This window comes from Anomaloglossus baeobatrachus, unplaced genomic scaffold (genome assembly GCF_048569485.1).
Source record: "Anomaloglossus baeobatrachus isolate aAnoBae1 unplaced genomic scaffold, aAnoBae1.hap1 Scaffold_3310, whole genome shotgun sequence".
In the NCBI taxonomy this organism is placed as follows: Eukaryota; Metazoa; Chordata; class Amphibia; order Anura; family Aromobatidae; genus Anomaloglossus; species Anomaloglossus baeobatrachus.
This window is the reverse complement of record NW_027442693.1, coordinates 50,562-65,969: the sequence shown is the minus strand read 5'-3', so window position 1 is coordinate 65,969 and position 15,408 is coordinate 50,562. Positions and strand designations below refer to the sequence as shown.

Here is a 15,408-nt window from a genome sequence, read left to right as displayed (position 1 = left end):
TCAATGTCATAAAGTCATAATGATGACTCAAAATAGCAATAGCACTTAAATTATACACTTTCAGCTTAATTGCTATGAAAATCCAAATTCTAATGTCATGTTGTTTGGGCAAAATGGGCTGATGAGGCTTTCCTTTTGTCTCATCTGTCTCCCTACACAACATCCAGCAGTAGTTGCCCATCATTGCAGGATACCAGCGTCCTTGGTAGCATTTCTCCTTGGTAAGAATGTCCTGGTGAAAACGCTCATCTTGTTCGTCACTAAAGGCTGCTTTACACACTGCAATATCGGTACCGATATCACTAGCGTGCGTTCCCGCCCCCATCGGTTGTGCGACACGGGCAAATCGCTGCCCGTGCCGCACAACATCGCCCAGACCCGTTATTACACTACTTACCTGACTAGCGACGTCGCTGTGACCGGCGAACTGCCTCCTTTCTAAGGGGGCAGTCCGTGCGGCGTCACAGTGACGTCACTGAGCGGCCGCCCAATAGAAGCGGAGGGGCGGAGATGAGCGGGACGTAATATCCCGCCCACCTGCTTCCTTCAGCATTACGGCCGGCGGCAGGTAAGGAGAGGTTCCTCGTTCCTGCGGCGTCACACATAGCGATGTGGGCTGCCGCAGCAATGAGGAACTACATCGCTATCTGCAGCAGCAGCGATTTTTGATCATAGGGGGGCATGTCACCGATGAGCGATTTTGAACGTTTTTGCAACGATTCAAAATCGCTCATAAGTGTCACACGCTGCGATAACGTTAATGCCGCCGGATGTGCGTCACTAACAACGTGACCCAGACGATAAAACATTAACAATATCGTAGCGTGTAAAGCCCCCTTAACAGAACCCAAGTTTGCTTGAAAAAAGTCAAGGTGCGAATGTAAAAAATGAATTTTCAATGATATTCTACAGTCCATTTCTTTGTAGTTTTGCAATAACTCATTAACTATGGAAACATAGTCATCATCTTTATTGTTACCCAAGAAGCCATCAACAATTGCTTTGAAGGAGGACCAAGCAGATGACTCATGCTTCTTGAGTTTTCACTTGAACGTTTCATCTTTTAGCAATTTCCTGATTTGAGGTCCAATGAATATACCTTCCTTTAACTTAGCTGCACTCAATTTTGGAAACATAGCAACCACATGATTGAAAGCTGACCCTCTTTATCAATAGCTTTTACAAAGTTCTTGATCAACCCCAGCTTTATATGTACAGGTGGCAGAATTATTTTCTTTGGATCAACCAGTGGGATATATTTGACATTTTCTTTTCCAGGAATGTACAATTTCCTCACAGGCCATTCCTTGACTGTGTAGTAGTTTTTGGTGTCTTGGCTGTCCCACAGACACAAAAAGCAGCAGACTTTAGTAAAACCACCCTGTAAACCTAAAAGCAGAGTAACAACTTTTAAATCACAGCAAATCTGACATTCATGATGGCATTCAAGGTTTACGCAACAACAACGACATTGAGCAGTTGCCATTTTGCTATTTTGCTGTAATTAAATAAGACAAGAGTTTTAAAAGGGTCTCACCAATGCTAAAAAATACACCAGAACTCTATGATTGCACATTTATATACCGTTCAGACATTTCACTCATTCCCAAGCTTTACATAACATTGCGCAATACCATTTCATTGAGCAATACCACGGAAGCCCGCTAAATCAGATTACGCAATATCAATCATATTGGATGCCTGCCCTCTGATGATTGTTTATAGCTTTTTACACTGAATATTACACCAAAATGAAGACTATCACATGCTTAGTCAGGGATTCAATCATTTCAAACAAAAAACAAAACAGGGAATACATTTAAAAAATCTGCAATATCTAAAAAATCTTACGTGATACACTATTTCTGATGGTATATTTGGAATCTGGAGGCGAAAATATGTCTATTACAAACCAAATGCAATTTTGTTGTTGACCAGTGTACCATATATAATTTTAGCTTTTAATACATATGTCTTACCTCCAACATCCAAATCCACTTTGTAATTGATAAAATGTGTGTGAAGAGTTCCCAGTGTATGTTCTCCAACTCTTGACCCATACTCTTTTCCATCAGCAAAGTAGAATGATGAGCTGATATATCCTGTGGCATGCATCTTGGCTTCGATGACTCCATTTTGATAGAAGATAAAATCCCAAACATAATCATAGTTAATAAGAGTAGAAGCGGCGCGGACAATCAAAACAGTACTGGCAAGCCCTCCATAATACATGGAGTGCATATTGGAATAGTGTCGTCGAAGGGGTACACCCAAGTTTTGCTCAAAAATGCATATGGCATTTTTATTCTTCTCTGGAGTTTCAGATTCCATTAGATAATGAGCATCAATATAAGTGGCAAGATGAGGGCAGTCAACGCCCCTCACTAATTCGAATGAGAATCTTCCAATACCAAAGCTAGAATCCTGGTATCTGGTGACCATCCCTCCAGGTGCATTAGATCCATAAATTGCAATTGCTTCTTGAGCGCTAATTTCATATGCAATACGTTCATCGTTAAATCGGATATCAAACAGACGTAGACCAGAGTTTACATTTGTTCCATATGTGAAGCTCCACGACTGAAAAGCAACTTGGTTCTTATTAACTGTGTACCGATTACCAGCTGGGTTGAACTGCAGTGGTGCTCCAGGTTGAGGACTGACCTTTGGATTCATAGAACCAATATCATTTTCTCGTTTAACTTTTTGGATTTCTATCACTTTAACTTTTCTTGCATTGAACTGTTTCTCCAAATCTGCCATATTCAAGAAATAGGCACCATTGTAGAAGACTTTTGTTACTTTCCACTTTGTGACATCTAGACTTTTGTGGTCCAAAAGTATTTCCAGTCCAACTGGATGGACACTGAAACAGCTTTCTTTCACTTTGAAAAATAAAACAAACCAGGAGCTTCTATCTCCAGATTTGACACCTCTTGGGACTGTGGTGAGAGCTGCAAAATTGGACCCATCATACCCAAGTGCTTTTAGAAACTGTGGTGCTGTAGAAAATTCCTTTTCATATACTAAAGCATAAGCATCAGTATACTCTTTACCAGTCACAGGTCTGCGGTGGTAAGGGAGTTTTTCTTTGTATTTTTCCAGTGTGATATCACGGTGGTATGATGGATTGGGAAGAGGACCTACCACATATTCTATAATGGCAGGTTCTTGTTGATCTCCAAAGAAGACAACAGCAAGAGCCTCACGTGCAGGCTTTGCTCCCCCTCGATCTAAGTAATCTAGAACCTGTTGCTTTGAAGGGTATTTTACATCTATATAGTAAATGCAATTTTCAGAAGGTTTTGCATCAACTGCATTAACAAGTTTCTTGCCAAGATTTTTTTTCAGGTAGTCAACAGTTGCAGAGTACTCTTCTTGTGTCAGGTCCGAAAACACCAAGCCTTTGTCACTTTTCTGTTGTGCCACATTGGATCTAAAATTTCCATGTTGAGGAACAGAACAGCTCTCTGAAGTCTTCCCTGCTCCCGATAACAAAACAGAAACCAGTGCCAAGATAGTAACCAATGCCACAGCCAAGAGTATGAGAACAGCCTTCACGTTCATGGTAGTCAAGAATATGTGCTACGAAGCAGGCAAGAAGTCCTTCAAACACATAGAATAGAGTTTGTGAAATACAAAACTGGTGTACAATGTATAACAATGAGGGAGGAGAATTCTGAAAATAGCTGAAAATTATACAGCAGTGGGCTTAGTTCCCAGTTTCAAGAGGATAACATGGATGCTCTTAATTGAAAGCATTCTTGGAAACTATTTTGGCAATAGAAGTCCTAGAAAAATAGAAACATAAGCAGACAACAGAAAAAAGACACCTGGTCTATGCACTCTGTCCTTACATTTTGAAATGTTTATTTTATCTGAGGCTAGATATATAGTAGGTTTATTCTTTGGCATGCTTCGCTTGCTATGGACTTTACAACCATATCTGCTGAATATTTGTTCCAAGCATCTGATACTCTTTCAGTAAAATAGTATTTAGTCACATTTCTTCTTATCTCTCTCATAAAAAAAATTCAAATTGTGCCCCCTATTTTTGAATTTGTTTCTTATTAGCCCCTTACTAATTAATGCTAAGCAACAGCATAGGGGAGATACATTGGGGCTAGTATTATTTCAACTGGAGGTGCCTTCTCAAACTCCTCCTCAGTTGAAAACTATTGCAGAGCAGAGAACTGCTGGCTCCCTACCCCACACATACACGGACGAGAAAAAGGGTAACAATGTTGCAAACTTTTGACTTTCAGGCTCAATATCTCACCATACACTACAGCTTCGAGCATGAGACTACCTTCATTTTATAGACTTGGCTATCTCATACATAAATTTGACTTGCAACTATTTAACATATGAATAGTTATGCAGATTTTTGTCATGTGGCTTGGTCGGAGCAATTCTACTGTATTGGGGCAAAAATGGGACATAAACATTACTACTGAATGGGGAAAATATAGGGTCACATTACCACTGTATTCCATTTTATTCTTGGGATATTGTTACTACAGGTCTAAATGAAGATACTGTTAGTGTAGAATTGGAGGAAACATGGGGAGGGTGCTCTAGTAGTTATGAGCCATAGATTGTGTGTTACATTTTGCAGAGATGAGTCTTGAAGCTATAGCGGACTTCACCAGACGAAGAAAAGATAGAAAGTCAATGAGAAACGTGAGCATTTTACTGTCAGATTCTTCCGGGAGGTCTGTAGAAATGAGAGAGAGAGAGGGACCAAAAGATTATCATACTCCTGAAATACTCCAGTGCTGTGGATGAAACCTGCACTTTCCAGCTTGTGACCTACTACAATATCTCGACATTCATTATCTGAAATACTAAGTGCTGCTGGAAGACGATTCTCCTTTCACTGTGTAACTCAGTCTGTAACCAGCCACAACATTTTTGTACCCCTAAAATACTGTGCTGTCAGGGCGCCTTGTATCATTCACAGTGTAACACACCATCTGTACCCTACCACAAAATCAGCTTACTGGTTTCCTGAAACACTCTGTGCCTCTGATCTCCTATAAAAAAAATGCAAAACAGGACTGCCGCGGAAACACCATCACATGTCTCAACGCTGGCAGGAAACTAGCCAGGTCTTTCACCGGGAAGGAACAACCATGGGAGGGGCAGTCTCCAGTCAAGGAAACCGCCTATGCCAAAACATGGTATCCATCCACAGACAGCTGTTTCAGGGTATTTGCCCCTCATCAGTGTAGAGTAGGAAACTGGCTAGTGGGAGCAATGCCTAGTAAAAGACTACATAAGCAAGGATGATTGACCTTAGGGAGATCAACATCCAGCACCACGGAGACACCATCACGTGTTTCTCAACGCAGTGATTCTAGAACAAGGCCCCCTGGGAAAATGTTTCCCATTTGATGGTGTTTCCGCGGCAGTCCTGTTTTGCATATTTTCCCAGGTGGCCTTGTTCTAGAATCACTGCGTTGAGAAACACGTGATGGTGTCTCCGTGGTGCTGGATGTTGATCTCCCTAAGGTCAATCATCCTTGCTTATCTAGTCTGATCTCCTATAAGACTGTTACGTTCCTTTGCTGTATTACTCTGTGCTGCTGGGAGACTCTTCTTCAGCATAACACCACCATATAGTAATTACATTACATTATATAGACCCAACATTATAGTACCATTACCTACATCTGTCGCTGCTCTACTACCTCTGACCTTCTCACTCAGTTGTAGGAGAGCTGAGACACTCAGATGTAGCAGAGCAGAGATGGTCAGAGATGGTACATTTGTCTCTGATCTGCTACATCTGATCATCTCACTCAGATGTCGCAGAGCTGAGAAGGTCAGATGTAGCAGAGCAGAGATGGTCAGAGATGTTACATCTGTCCGTGTCTACTATATCAGACCATTTCACTCAGATGTTGCAGAGCTGAAACAGTCAGATGCAGCAGAGCAGAGATGGTCAGAGACGCTACATCTGTCTCTGCACTGCTACATCTGACCGTCTCACTCAGATGTAGCAGTGTTGAGATGTGAGATGTAGTAAAGCAGAGACAGTCAGAGGCCCTACATCTGTTGTAGCATCTCTGACCATCTCTGCTCTGCTACATCTGACTGTCTCAGCTCTGCTACATTTGATTGAGGTCAGATGCATCAGATCAGAGAAAGATGTAGTGTCTCTGACCATCTCTGTTTTGCTACATGTAACCATCTCAGCTTTGCTACATCTGAAATGGTCAGATGTAACAGAGCAAAGACAGATGTAGCATCTCTGACCATCTCTGCTACATCTAATCATCTCAGCTTTGCTACAACTGAGTGAGAAGGTCAGATGTAGCGAGCAGAGACAGTCAGATGTAAGAGTGATAGAGTCAAAGAAAGAGAGGGAGAGATAGAGAGAGAGAGAGGGGGAGAGATCAATAGAGAACTAACCCCGGAGTTATTCAGCTCTAAAAAAAAATAGCTGAGAGAGGAAACGCGTTTTTGTGCGTCTTTTGCGGCAAAAAGCGCACAAAAACGCACCCGCGGCAAAAAACCGCGGCAAAAAACGCACGCGTTTTGCCACGATTTGGTGCGTTTTTTTGCTGCGTTTTGCTGCGTTTTTGCTCACTGCGTCTTTATGCGTTTTTTATCAGTGAACAAAAAAAAAAGGTCTGATGTCATTTCCTTCTTCAGTGTGTTCTTCATTCTCCACTAGTGTATGCAGAAGAGCAGACAGCTGTCGAACTACAAGGCTCAGCATCCTCCATCCAATAGTGTATGCAGGAGAGCAGACAGCAGCTGTCGAACTACAAGGCTCAGCATCATCCTTCCAGGACTGTATGCAGGATTTCTTTGCCCCCCCCAAACAAAAAAAATGACATGGGCTTCGCCATATTTTTGTATGCTAGCCGGGTACAGCAGGCAGGTACGGGCTGCCCCCAACCCCCAGCTGCCTATTTGTACCCCGCTGGGAACCAAAAATATAGGGAAGCCCTTTTTTTTTCAATTATTTCATGAATTTCATGAAATAATTTTAAAAAAAAAATGACGTGAGCTTCGCCCAATTTTTGAGTCCAGCCGGGTACAACTAGGCAGCTGGGGATTGGAATCCACAGTGCAGGGTGCCCATGCTTCTCTGTGAATTGCAGTCCCGCAGCCATCCCAGAAAATGGCGCTTTCATAGAAGCGCCATCTTCTGGCGCTGTATCCAACTCTTCCAGCTGCCCTGATGCCGGGTGGCTCGCTGGGTAATAATGGGGTTAGGGATAGCTGTATAGCTGGCCCTAAGCCCGAAATTCATGGTGTCACGCCAATATTAGACATGGCCACCATGAATTTCTAGTAAAGATTAAAAAAAAACACAACACACAGAACATTTTTTTATTAGAAATAAAACAACACAATTAGTGACTCCATCTTTATTGAAATAAAGAACCCACCTCCACAGTAATCCTGGGTCAGGGTCCCGCGCTGTCCAATCCGGATCCAATATCATCTGATCGGTTTGCTGGAAGGCAAAGTGATCAGATGATGTGTCAGGTTCTAGGGGGTGAAGCACATCACACAGCAGCTGATTGTATAAAAGCCGATTATACAATCAGCTGATGCATCGGTGCAAAAAAAAAAATACTCACTTATGTGCTGATTACCGGCACCTCCTGGAGCGATGGGGCGGGAGTCTGATCCTGTCCGATCGCTGCAGCAGCTGCCGGTAATCAGGGATGAAGTCTCCTGACGCATCCGCTGATAACCGGCTGGGCGCCGGCGTCAGCCCGAGACTTACGATCAGCTGATGCGTCAGGTGACTGCATCAGGTGATCCATCGCCAGGTCCTGCATCCTGCAGGCATACGTACCCGGGGAGACTGCACATGTGTCGCCCTGGGCAAGCCAGGGGACACAGGTCACAACACCACCACACCCCACACTCCAGGTAGGCACATCACAGCTAACCAGAAATCCTTGTTGCCTTCCTCCAGGAGTCTGATGATGCACACCAGGGGGTGGGCCAGGCGGTTGGCTCCGCCCACCAAGGAGCTCACAGCTCTGGAGGCAGGAAGAAACCAGGCAGTTGAGTCCAGGAGGAGGAAGTGGAAGGAGTAACAGCAGAGTAGCCCAGGCAGGGCAAGAGTGAAGTGGAGTTAAGGAGAGGAGTTAAGAAAGTGAAAGTGAAAGTAGTAAGGGCGGAAAGCAAGTAAAGTGACAGAAGAGAAGGACAGCCTGAAGGGTCCAGCTTTGTGAGGGCCAGAACAGCAAGGTCAGCAACGGCGGTGACTGTCTGGAGGGGGGACCATTTGGAAGTTCCTGGAAGGACCCCGTTGGCTGTGTGCCCGGTGGTCTGGAGCAGTGTTCCGAAGGACAGTCAGCACCAGGGCAGGGGCCTCTCGGACCCCGGCAAGGCTAGGAGTTGCCAGATTTGCCAAATCCGTCAGTGACGGGGACGCAGATCCCCCAACAACCAAGTCCCGATTGAAGGCAACAGCCCAACCCATATTGGAGAGACACCGCCACCGCCACGGCACCAGTTTCTCAGGGCCAGCGCCTGCGGGCAAAGTGTAGAGCTCCTCCGGCCCAGATTGCAGCCGGGGAGCGGGTAACCGGAGGGAATCCACCGCTACCATCAGTCAACACAGGTGCAAGGAAGAGAGACATCACCGTCACCTACTGGGAGTGCAGGTGCAGCCGTCTGTGGGACCGTCCTACCAGCCGTTGGTTTACCGTACAGACTGTGTCCGTGTGTCAGGCTGAGTGAGTACCACAGTGCCGCAAGGCACAGCGCTGCCCCCGCGTCCCTGCGCCCTCCAGGTCCTACACTTCACATCTCATCACCGGGCCCCGGGATCACCAACCCCTACCCACGGAGGGGCAACACAACACCTAGCTGCTCCGCATCACCATCCCCGGGACCCCCCTACTGAGCAGCGGTGGTGCAATCACCACAACCGTGGGTGGCGTCACGAACTATAACAATCCCCACACCCAACAAACCCCTTTCACTCACGGGCGAGGAGTGTCGCTCGAGAAACCCCGGGATCCGGCCCACAGCTCGAGCCACCAGGAGCAGCTGCCGGACCCGAGCAGAAGGGGTGAGCGCGGTGTGCTGACACCCTCCTCCCCGCCCGCGACACACACACCCGGAGCGGCGGTACCGGTAGGAGGATATGGGAGCGGGCATGGCACCGGGACCCTGCAGACAGGTGAGTATAACTTTTTTTTTTTCTACTGTTCACTTTTGTTTTCGCAGCCGCTTCCACCTGCCGCCCAGACATGGCGCCGCACGGCAGCATACATGCCCAGGACGGGAGGTGGACGCGGCGGTGACGGTACCGGGAGGATTCACGCTTCTGTGTTTACTGACAGAAGGAATCCTCTTCCTGTACACGTCACTTTGCTACCCACCTCCTGCGTTTAAAGCTGCGTTTTTGGTCTTAGAAACGCACCAAAACGCAGCTATTTGCGTTTCTCATTGCGTCTTTCAACATCCCATTGCACTCAATGGATGAAAAGCGCAGTGAAAAACGCGGGAATAATTGACATGCTGCGTTTTTGTGGCACCACAAAAACGCAGCTGAAAAAAAACGCTGTGTGCGGACAGCAAAAATGAAAACTCATAGACTTTGCTGGGGAAGCAAAGTCATGCAGTTGTCTGAGCAAAAACGCACCCGAAAACTGTGCAAAAACGCCACGAAAAACGCACTGTGGGAACTTACCCTAACTACACAATGCGTGGCACTGCTCATTATTTGATCGACTACTCCAATACTGATCAAGTAACTAGTAGTGATGGGCGGACACGGATCCGCACGGTTTCAAACTTATCCAAGTGCCGGACCCGGGCCCAGGATTCCAGGTGTTGATTTGGATCCGGCATCTCGCGGAATAAAAACAAAATAAAGGAAAAATAAAGAAAATAAGAATAAAGAAAGCGCAAGAGACTGAAAACATGTCCAATCTCTCCAGGCTCCGGGAAACATTAACAAGGGGACAGCAGTGACATCACTCAGTTCACCGGAGGTCATACCCGGGGTCCCACGGTATGACCTCTGGTGACCTGAAGCACTCTGACTTAAAGTGCGCCTGCCACTTTCACACTGTGCTGGCCGGGGTCGAGTAGTATGGAGCATCCCCGCACTCTTTCTCCCGGCGGACACTGTCACTGTTAAAGTGCGTAAAGTGCAGGGCTGTGCCGGCTGAGGGTCAGGGAGTGCGAGGCAGTCCTACACCACCTCCCTCTGGCTGGCACTGTCACTGTTAAAGTGCAAGACCGTGCCCCGTATCTGCCAGCCCTTTAACAGTGACGGTGACCAGAAAAATGCCCACAGGAAAATTGCCCACAGGAAAAATGCCCACATGAATATTGCCCATAGGAAAAATGCCCACAGGAAAATTGCCCACATGGAAAATTGCCCACACGGAAAATTGCCCACACGGAAAATTGCCCACATGGAAAATTGCCCACATGGAAATTTGCCCACACGGAAAATTGCCCACATAGAAAGTTGCCCACACGGAAAATTGCCCACACGGAAAATTGCCCACATGGAAAATTGCCAATTGCAGCATCAGAAAGTTTCAGCTCTATGATATTTGAGGTGCAAGGTGAGGATGTTCACATGATATGTGAAAAATGTCCACAGAAAATTGCCAACAGACATGAATGCCCACTAGGATTGGGGACCATGTAACTCAGGATGGGAACATATATACCAGGATGGAGACAACGTGGACCATACATACCAGGATGAGGACCTTATATACCAGCATTGGATCATATACACCAGGATGAGGACATATTCACCAGGATGATGGGTATATATACCAGGACGGATCACATTACTACATAATGAAGGGGGAGGGGAGGCAGTTCATAAGTCTTGATAGAAGTTAGAACACTACAAGGGCCCGCACATGTGAGAACATGTGTGAGTGGGAGGGGCAGGTCCAAATTTCACACTGGGGCCCATTGGACTCTGGTTACACCACTGCAAAAACATATCATACATTCCCAGCACGAACACAAGGTGGTACAAGCGACAGAGTCTCACCTCTCTGCTGTGCCTTTGGGGCTTTCAGGACCAGCTATGGCTACTTTCACAATTGCGTTGTTTGGCATCCGTCACAATGTGTTGTGTGACGCATGTGACGGATGCGTTGTAAATAGTGTGATAATAAAGGCAACAGATTCCTGTGAAATAACACGTTGCGTTAGTTTTCTTTAGCCGAAAGAGAGCGAGCCCCCATCATCACCGCACACACACAGGCACTACCGCCCCCATCATCACTGCACACACACACAGGCACTACCGCCCCATCATCACCGCACACATGCAGGCACTACCGCCCCCATCATCACCGCACACACCCCGGCACTACCGCCCCCATCATCATCACACACACGCAGGCACTACCGCCCTCATCATCACCGCCCACACACAGGCACTACCGCACAAACCGTCACTACCGCCCCCATCATCACCGCACACAGCGGCACTACCGCCCCCATCATCACCGCACACACCACAGCACTACCGCTCCATCATCACCGCACACACCCCAGCAATTCCGCCCCCATCATCACCACACACACACACACGCAGGCACTACCGCCCCCATCATCACCGCACACACACAGGCACTACCGCACAAACCGTCACTACCGCCCCCATCATCACCGCACACACCGGCACTACCGCCCCCATCATCACCGCACACACGCAGGTACTACCGCCCCCATCATTAATGCACACACCAGCACTACCTCAGTGACATCCCCGCTGACAGCGCGATTCACTTCAGTTGCTGTGTGGAGCTGACAGAGAGCGGTAATGGTCTGTGGCCGCTCCTGTCACCTTCATGTAGCAGAGCTGAAAGCGTCATGGGACCTCTGTGGATCACGTCGGATCTGGAGGGGTATTTGGGGATTTTAATAAAGTGGTGAAAAAGGGTGTATTTTTGTCTTTTATTTCAAATAAAGGATTTTTGGTTGTATCATGTGTTTATTTACTTTCACTTACAGGTTAATCATGGGGGGTTTCCCTTAGATGCCTGCCATGATTAACCTAGGACTTAGTGGCAGCTATGGGCTGCAATTAACTCCTAATTACCCCGATTGCCACCGGACCAGGGCAATTTGGGATGAGCCGGGTAGAGTCCCGGGACTGTCGCATCTAATGGATGCGGCAATTTCGAGCGGCTGCTGGCTGATATTTTTAGGCTGGGGGCTCCCCATAACGTGGGGCTCCCCATCCTGAGAATACTAGCCTTCAGCCGTGTGGCTTTACCTTGGCTGGTATCAAAATTGAGGGGGACCACACGCCGTTTTTTTAAAATTATTTATTTATTTATTGTACTGCATGATATAGACCCGCCCACCGGCGGCTGTGATTGGTTGCAGTGAGACAGCTGTCACTCAGCGTGGGGGCGCATCTGACTGCAACCAATCATAGGCACCGGTGGGCGGGGGAAGCAGGGAATACGAGATGGAATAATGAACGGCCGACATTTTCAAAAGAGGAGAAGCCACCAGAGCATGGTGACAGCTGTGCAGCGCCGCGCCCATGATTAATGAGTATGAGAGAGGGGGTGAGAGGGAGAGACCGACCGACAGAGAGCGATAGAGAGACCAGGAGTGATTTTAAACAATTTAGATCGTTCTGCTGGACATGCTGAGCATGTGTGATGCCCTGGATTAGCCAGGTAGTCACAGGTAGGCCCTTGCTCAAACACCTTCCCCTAAAAAGGTACCAGCAGTCAACCTTAAAACCCTAAGTCACCCCTCTCAGGTCTTGACGTTCACACCCGGGGGGTGGAGCCAGGCAGTTGGCCACGCCCACCGAGGAGTTCGGAGAGCCGGAGGCGGGAAAAACAGAGAGTTCAGTGACAGGAGTGGAGGAGAGTGGTAGCAAAGTGTGCACGTCTCTCAGGGATCTGGGTTGGAGCCCGGATACCCTGTGGCCAGGGGGCATACGGTGGTGGCCGCCTACAGGAGCAGGGATTACAGCCAGTGGAACCGTAAGGAACCGGGATCGAGTAGTGGCCCGCCGGTACCAAACCGGGGAACCGATTGTAAACCAGAGCACCAGGAGGGGTACTCAGACCCAGTACGAGGCCCAGAAGCCACTGGACTGAGTTGAATTCACTGATTGGGGTCTGGACTTTAGGTCCTTTCCCACCCAAGACCCGACTGAAGACAACAGCCCCACCAGAGGGATAGAAAGCCACCGCCCAGGCATCGAGATCCCACGGGCCAGCATCTGTGGGCAAACGGGCTCTACTGGCACACACAAAGCTGGGGAGCGGACTACTGTTGCTAAGGCATAGGAGTCACCATTCTACTAAAAGTGAGGTGCAGGAGAAAGGCGGAAACCACCAACCTGAAAAAAGGGGAGAAGCGCAGCCGGCTGCGGGCATCGTCCACCATCTTGTTTGGTTTACCAGAGACTCCAGTGTGTCTGTAATAGTGAGTACAACAGTTCCCTCGGGCCGCGCACTGCATCGCACCAACAAGCCAGCATGCATCCCCCCTCCTCAGCACCCTCGGGCCCCCGGGACCATCATCCCCTACCCACGGAGGGGTCAACACCAAGCTGCGCAACACCATCCCCGGGAGCCTAGTCAATGGCAGCGGTGGTGTCCATCCATTCACCACAACCCGTGGGTGGCGTCACAAACTTAACCCCCAAAAACAACCGCGGCCTCGGCCGTGGACCTCCCCATCGAACACCACCCCTCATGTAGCGTCAGCATCCCTTCAGAGTGACGTGACCCCCGGGTCCGGGAGGAGCTCGAGCCACCCACCGATGAGCCCGGATCCGAGCATCTCGGCAGCCGGCCAAGCCCCGGGGCGGTACATATGCTCAGTAGAATGTGATGAAATCCATCAGCGGATTCCGCTGCTTAGTGCATAGCAGCGGAATCCGCCACCATAGACGATCATTAGACACTTTGGCGGATTCCGACGGAATCCACCAAGGTGAGTTGTTTTAACGACACCAAAAATGCTACATGCTGCGTTCCCTCCTCCTGGTGCTCAGTCAAAATAACGACTCAGTGTCGGCCAGCGGATGAAACGCAGACACTGCGTCACAGTGCGTTGTCAATATAAGTCTACGTTAACGGACTGCGCTATTTTCCATAGTGGCGGATGGCGATGAACGCAAGTGTGAAAGTACCCTATCTCTGCCAGCAGCATCCTGCTTTTGGTGGGCTCCCCTGAGATGATAATGTATTAGATGTGACTTCAACCAGCCAAAAACAGCAGCACATGCAGAACCAGCAGCAGTGTGATCAAGAGGAGCAATCACTACTATCTGTACTCACAAAAGTATCACTGTATTATCTGTTGAGTTAGGGTACCTTCACACTTAGGGTACCTTCACATTTAGCGATGCAGCAGCGATCCCACCAGCGATCTGACCCGGTCAGGATCGCTGCTCCATCGCTACATGGTCGCTGTTGAGCTGTCAAACAAGCAGATCTCAACAGCGACGCAGCAAGGATACGGCGACCTTCACAGCGATCTCAGCGGTCGCAGGGACCATGTCACATAGCACGATTCTAATCTTGATTTGTAACATAGGCGTGCACCTTTTCCGCGCCCCCTCCACTCCTATTGGTGGTTGTAGGTGCGTTGTGACTGAGCGGTGACTTAATATTCAACTGCCCAGAGTCGCTGATTTTCAGATATCCCGTAGAGAACGCAGCTGCGTCACGCAAGTCCCTTGCGTCGACGTTATAATTCTATTGGACGGTGCTGATTTGGGGCGGGTTTTCCCAGTGTTGTTGTTTGGGCCTAGTGTTGTTGTTGTGACCTGCAAAAATATGGCGTCCAGAAGTCGATCTTCAGCATGGGGAGAGGCAGAAGTGACTTATCTCATTACAAACATGGACAGGAGAGATTATCACTGTGCTGGACACCATGACCATCCTGTCCTCCACAAGAAGGCAGTGCTGAGCAGGATTAGTCGGGGCCTTTTTAGAAAATTTCGGGTGCAGCGTTCAACAACGCAAAAAAAGGAAGAAGCTGGCAGATCTGCGGTACAGGTCAAGCAACCGCATTGCCAGCATCCGTTCTCAGAGCCAGTCCCAACCTGGTGAGTGGTGTTAACTAAAGTTGATCGAACAGCCAATAATCCGGGGCCGGCGAATCACTGACAGATTTAAAAAAAGAGTCCGATCCGCTCCAGAATCCGGTGCCCATGTAAGTCAATGGGGTCCGGCCCCGGGGATATCACTGACAGATTTAATAAAAGAGTCCGATCCGCTCCGGAATCCGTTGCCCATATAAGTCAATGGACTCCGGCCCCGGGGATAGCGCAAAAAACTTGCGGATTCAGACGTTTACAGTCCGGGTCCGCTCAGCACTAGTGTTAACATTGGTTTGCACAGTATATGGCGGCACTTTTACATGAGTAATACCACATTAGTAATTCCGCCCACATGA

General features: G+C 48.1%; 1 protein-coding gene across 1 annotated transcript; it reads right to left on the bottom strand.

Annotated features, from left to right (window-relative positions):
- Window positions 1-1,120: 1,120 nt before the first annotated feature.
- LOC142270665 (amine oxidase [copper-containing] 3-like) lies at window positions 1,121-3,601 on the bottom strand. The gene is made up of 3 exons (XM_075332449.1): window positions 1,980-3,601; window positions 1,852-1,884; window positions 1,121-1,389 (listed from the first exon to the last, which is right to left on the bottom strand). Exons 1-3 carry the CDS (start codon window positions 3,565-3,567, stop codon window positions 1,121-1,123), a joined length of 1,890 nt encoding a protein of 629 aa, XP_075188564.1. The 5' UTR covers window positions 3,568-3,601.
- Window positions 3,602-15,408: the final 11,807 nt, after the last annotated feature.